This window comes from Atta cephalotes, assembly GCF_000143395.1.
Source record: "Atta cephalotes unplaced genomic scaffold scaffold00009, whole genome shotgun sequence".
NCBI lineage: Eukaryota > Metazoa > Arthropoda > Insecta > Hymenoptera > Formicidae > Atta > Atta cephalotes.
The window spans coordinates 2665786-2672280 of NW_012130073.1; the positions used below are offsets into that span (position 1 = coordinate 2665786).

A 6495-nucleotide genomic window follows, 5' to 3' on the forward strand; every position below is an offset into this window, starting at 1 on the left:
AATGATTCTATTTTTTATAGCTGATCTAGTGTACACTTTTGGAATTTAAGTAAGATAGGTATATGTTTGGCGAGAGTGAGAAAGAGAATCTAGTGCAGGAATAGAAAGCAGACCTAATATTATTATAAGATACATATATTTGTATATATGTATACATACATATTTTAATATATATTATAAAATCTATACTCTGCAAAGCCACAACCAATATAATTGTTATAAAAAATAATATTTATGTTTGTATTTTATTTATATTAATTTATATGCACAAAAATCTCTTTTCAAGAAGACACCATCGCATAAGCAAAAAAATGTAATTAATTTGTAGTACTTATAAAATGATCTCGCGTGTTTTGCGACTTATTTGTTTTCAATAATCTGCTATGTTTCATATTATCGAAACCCATTCGCAAAGACATAACGACTGTAATCGAGAACGAGCGGACAAGTCCAAGGCCATCATCATCGACTGGCGATCAAACCGCAATGCTGGTTATATCATCATAGCGAACATCATATCTGCTCAAATCATCGAATTGCACACGCGATCTGATTTGCCTCGGCATAAATATTATTTGTACAATTCTGAGATTGATATAAATGTCTCATTGGCTTTCATAAGTAGGTCTTACATCAGTTTTGTTACGTTATATTTGGAAGTACTCATTTCATAAAGCATATATGATCATTTTTGGACGCAATTTAAGTAGAAAATTGTTAAGTATTACATAATGTTCATATATTAGTCATCATATAATATCAAAATAGATATTCTTCTTCAAAATAGATATTTCTTTATTACAATAATTTTAATATATTTTCTTTATTACAACAATTAAGTTAGCATTTAATTAATTTTCGATTATCTTTTTTTTCATATTAGAATTTATTAAAAATAGACGAACAATCAATATATAAAAGAAATGAAATTAGATAGAATAGATTAATTTTTTGCTGATAACTAAAAAATCAAACGGATTTAGATATGAGTTTCAATGGTCGTACGCCTATGCGTTTAGAGATTTCTTGCAAAATCTTTAATTGATTTGAATGATACGTCAAACCGCCCTCCATGTCGATTTTTTTCATGTGTTGTTTTTCGGGATCACCGGCAATCAGAACTGGCTCGTTGCAGAAGGAAGGTAGGTCTCTCATCTGTTTGAGCAGGATCGTCAATCTCTCTTTTGATCCGCAATCAAAGGCATTCGGATTAATGACTATAAAGCAATGTCCGAGATTGGCGGCTGTATCGCCGGACTTCCAGTTGCGGATGTTCAGTCCGAAATGACTTGCGCTCAGGATACCACAGAGTATCTCAACCATCAGACCCAGACCATAACCCTTGTATCCAGAATTGCGTTCGCTGCCACCGAGAGGCAACAATGAAGAAACTCTGTAAGCCTCTTCGGCATTACAGGTCACTTTTCCGTCAGATCCAAGTGCCCAGCCCTCGGGAATGTTCTCGTTCCTCTGAACGGCTAACTCGATCTTGCCCAAGGCAACGGCTGTGGTTGCCATATCAAGAAGAAACTCATCGCCGTCGCAGGTGGACATACCGAAAGACAAGGGATTCGTTCCTAGAGCGGATTTTGTGCTGCGCGTCGGTACCATCAGTGGACTCGTGTTAGTGCAATTGAAACCGATCAGTCCTTGTTCCATCGCCATCATGGTGTAGTAACCACTGATGCCGTAGTGATTAGAGCCACGTGCCGCCACCATGCCGATACCGAATTTTTTGGCCTTCTCTATGGCAAGCTCCATGCAATATTTGCCGATCACTTGACCTAACCCGTTTTTTCCATCAACGAGGGCTACCGCCTGAAAGGTATGCAAAATATTTAAATATTATAGCTATACAAAGTCTATAATCCCTTAAGTCTGGCGAGTCTGGTGGAATTTGAAGTCGTAATCTAGTTTCGCTTTTGTATACTTTTCTGCAACATTGCTTCTTTAAAACAAAAAATTTTGAAAACAAAAAATATTTTATACGCGAATTGAAAATAAAAATATTTTAAATATTTTAAAATATATTCATTTAAATGAATATATACAATAGTTCAATATCTTAACATTCAGCGTTTTGTATTTAAAGTAAAAATATTTTATACGTGAGTTTCTGAGTGATACTAAGATTGCATTTATTACGTTTGATTTGCTAAACACGTATCACGCTCGACGCACTCGAGTGTAATCGTATTATACATGCAAGCGCACATATTTCCGATGACACCTGCAATTCTCGCGAGTAAAGATACGCTTCGAAAAGTAATTAGAGCCGTGCTAATTATTGTTCACACATTTATTACTGATCGCCAAATTATCGGCGCGTTTATCTGATAAATTATTGCGCACGTGCTTCCGACCGTGCTGGCTGGATTTTCGCAATGCTATTCTAAAAGATAATTACGATAGCAGTAATTAACGTTCGTGTTGCCAATTGTCAAATTGCCAATAGAATTCTATTCAAAAAGTGTTCTGTTTTAAGGAAGATAACATAAATGATTTTATCCAATTGAGTACAAAAATACAATAAATACTGATACAAAACAACCGCTTTACAGCGAAATTACAATTACTACTTAATATTTACGATTGATTGAAAATATGATAAAGGAAACATGTAAGATATACGGCGATAAATGTCTTTATCAGCAAAAAAAGCAAATTCTATTAATCAGAGGAACGAGTATCTTATTAGGTCATCGGTTGTTAAGATATGAAGGTCGATCTTACAAAAGCGGCTTCAGAGAGAAAAAAAAGAGTTATCCCATCATCATTGCTGTGGAACAAGTAAACACCATTTTTTATGGTATCAAATGTACCTTCTTATTGGCTCGAAAAACATTTACGTCATTGATGACATTCGCTGCAATTAATTGATAACGAATATCTTTACAAATATCTTATACAAATATATACGAATGGGTTCATTAGAAACATGAATTATAAAATATCGAAGTGTGTGTGAGACGAGTGAATTATACGATTTAACCTCTTCAAACTTGATTTTAATGGAATCATATTAAAAAATTTTTATTTCAATTCAATAAGCACTTTAATAAATAATTTATTAAAAATTAATTTTTTTCAAAATTTAGACTATTTTAATATCTCAGATGATGACTCGATAATACTAAATAATTTCAATGGATAATGTCTTCCAGATAATCTGATGTTACATATACACAGGATCTGAAAGGATTAAGGATCCTTTTTTGTCACGATATTTAAATTCCACCAGCACCGAGAAAAGTCCTATTCTTTTTAGTTGAACTGTTGCAACAGTTCATCTTTTTTCCTCTTCATTTCTTCGGAAGAGAAAAGGAAGAAAAATGAACTGATACAAAAGTTCAGCTAAAAAAAACAGGTTTAATGAGAGAGATCTGTGCGAACCTGAAAATCATTGATAATCTGCGGTCGAGCGGTGGGATCGGTGATTCTCTTTTCGATGTCCGTTATGTACATTTCCAATCGATTCATCCCATGGCTGAAATGACCTCTGTAATCCGCTACCATTAGTTGATGAGCGACGATGCATGCGTCTTCTGTCATGGTACCGACTTTACACATGCTCTCCTTGATAAATCTAATAACCTCATCCTTAGGGACAACTTTCTGATCATAATCCTGATTGCAGGAGGACATCATTCTGGCGACAACGATGCGCGCGCGTAACGACGAACTATTCGTTGAAAGTTCCAAGAAACGACTGAGCGTAGCTTTACGTATTACAGTCAACATCTCGCCTCTGATTCTTTCTGTCTATCGACGATCGTACGACCTCGCTTTATCACACGGTTCACCTTATCGACGGATAGCTGATTCGCTCTATCAATCGAAAGTTAAATCTTATGCAAATAGTTGTTTAGTCACGATCTATTTACTTTGTGTTATCACTTATCGATCGTGGCGAGAATCAGATACGCGATTACTTCAAATTTCTCCTCGATATTGAATTTCAATAATAATAAATTGATGAACGCAAAGCTAATTGTAGACAAGAAATCGATACGACTTTTTTTTTATTGCGTTTACGCAGTGAAATAATTCTTTCGTTTTTTTAACTCACTATTCTGTCAAGTTTCCTTATTTCATTTAAATTAAGCGCCAGATTGCAAGAAGAGTCACGTGTTTGATATTAGGTTGGTATGATTACGTATGATGTCAGCTGTTACACAGCTCAAGCGAATCAATATTCTTCGCTTACAACGATTTCCTTTCGTGCACAGACTTAATTTCGCAGAAGAAACTGTCGACGACGCTAATGTTCTCTTCTAGGAAGAAATCACGAGGAAAAAACTTCTGTCTATACTTTCAAATATAACGTTTCATATATTCTACGTGCTACGTTCATTTACACCATCGCATCGTCGACATTGGCGTTGACTAATCAAACATTGGCGAAACTGTAACGCCTCTATTGGCGATAACTTCAAACGCTATTATCATTATTAAAACAAAATCATCGATTATAAAATTAATTGAGAACATGACAAAATATCATCTTCAATAAAAATTCATGCAAACTGAATATCCAGTTTTTTACATTATACATATTGCATAGAACTTAAAATAAAGATTAATCTTAAAATTGATATCTGCAAGATGGAGAAACATCTATTATTTTTTAGTAAAATAGATTATTATGTTATATTACTTTTTATACGTGTATCAGATTTGCGTAGATATCCGGTTATTTCACAATACGATAGATTAGAAAAAAAGATGACTTTTTTTTCTTAGAAATTTCCTTTGAAGATTAAAAAATACGTACGAACAATAGTAGTCAATATAATTAACGATAATTATATCAATATAATGAATTCCTTTTTTTCCAGATAAAACGTATACATTTTGACATTTAAACGTTGCAAATCGATTGCTGAATCATCTGCGATATTCACTTCGCACGATCGATTATAATTATACATTTCTGATTCTGGAAAATTAGACCGCGGATATGAATCGCGTCGCGAACAAAATACTAAAAGAAGTAGCGCGAGATCGGATTATATAAAAAAAGACATGTATTCTTCTCAAGATGCATACGAGATCGACACGGTCTACCCACGTCGATCACGCATGTGGTCTGATTACACACGGATTGGCGTTTTATGTAATCGCCATGACACCGGACACATCGGACATAAGGAATAGAATAAGTTCACAATAGGGCGAGTCACGCCACAATCGATTCGTCGCGTTCGTATCTATAATACTCTTCTCAATTACACTTGCAAACTTTAAGCTAAATTTATAGAATCCAGCTTAAAGAAATTTTGAGATAGGGCATACATAGGATCGGATTAGGACTCATGCCATTCCTATGCAATCAAATCGTTGCTGTCCATTATTCAAATGTAATCTAAATTAATCAAATTCTATATTATTATGTTGCTCAAGAAACGCATAAAAGTCAATAAAATATCGAAATAACTTATTTTAATTATTAATATTAATAAACAGTTAAACTTTGTAATTAAAAAAATTATCATTTTGACTTTTATAATGTTAAAAATAAAGTAAGTTTGACTTTCACTCGATTTGGTGTGTTTCCTAAGTGGTTATTGCCTCCAATGGACAATTTTTCAAATATTTGCATCAAAAACATAATTTTAAAAAAATTCTTTTAAAAAATGCCATCTCCTTAAATTTTCCGCCTCTGCATAGCTTAAGTTAGCCTAGACACTAATACATCCCTGTGCGTATAATGTGTTAACAAAAACTGTCTCTGTATCAGGTCGAACCGTTATACTTCGCAAATGCATCGAACAATTGACTATGATTCTTTAAATCAATCGCATGACAGACTGTATCATTCACGACTGTAAGAACGTGTCATTCGGTCACCTTGAAACTGTGGTCTTTCACTATTTTGCAAATTTGCTTATCATAATATTGTTCAGCTCTTTCAGATTTCAAATTTATGTTGCAATTCAAGAATAGAAAGAAAGAAGAAACAAAATTACAAGTATTTGCAATCTTCTTCAAACATTTTGCAATTTTTTTTAAATATATAAATGACGGAAGTTCGCTTTGATTCAGTAAAAAGGCCATTGTTTCACAACTATAATAATACATTCTATTTATTTGTAAAAGAGATTCACAGAATTTATAATATAAAAATATTTTCACTCTCGATAAAGAATTAATTATATTTTTTAAAGTTCTTTAATTCTAATATAATTTTATTTTTTACTGTAATCTTAGATACACAACAAAATTATTTTAAAAGAACATGATGCATTAATTGCATATGTTTCAAAATGCAATTTACAACGTTATCGTGGGATTAATCGGTAATTACGTTCACTACGCGAAATATTTGAGCGAGATAAGAAAGTAATTCTTCGGTTAATTCCAACACGACAGCATGAGTGGCCATAATCGCTCCAAGCGATTCTTGTCATCTTCGTCCCAGAACTTTCGCAATCCCAAACGTAATTAATCTCTCTTTATAAAACCGTTATCGCCACAAGAAGCGATTCTAGCTTT

General features: G+C 33.4%; 1 protein-coding gene across 1 annotated transcript; it reads right to left on the reverse strand.

Annotated features, from left to right (window-relative positions):
• Positions 1-774: 774 nt before the first annotated feature.
• On the reverse strand, positions 775-3741 carry LOC105627464. The gene is made up of 2 exons (XM_012208746.1): positions 3394-3741; positions 775-1818 (listed from the first exon to the last, which is right to left on the reverse strand). The coding sequence occupies exons 1-2, from the start codon at positions 3739-3741 to the stop codon at positions 970-972; spliced, it is 1197 nt and encodes a 398-aa protein (XP_012064136.1). The 3' UTR covers positions 775-969.
• Between the last annotated feature and the right edge of the window lie 2754 nt (positions 3742-6495).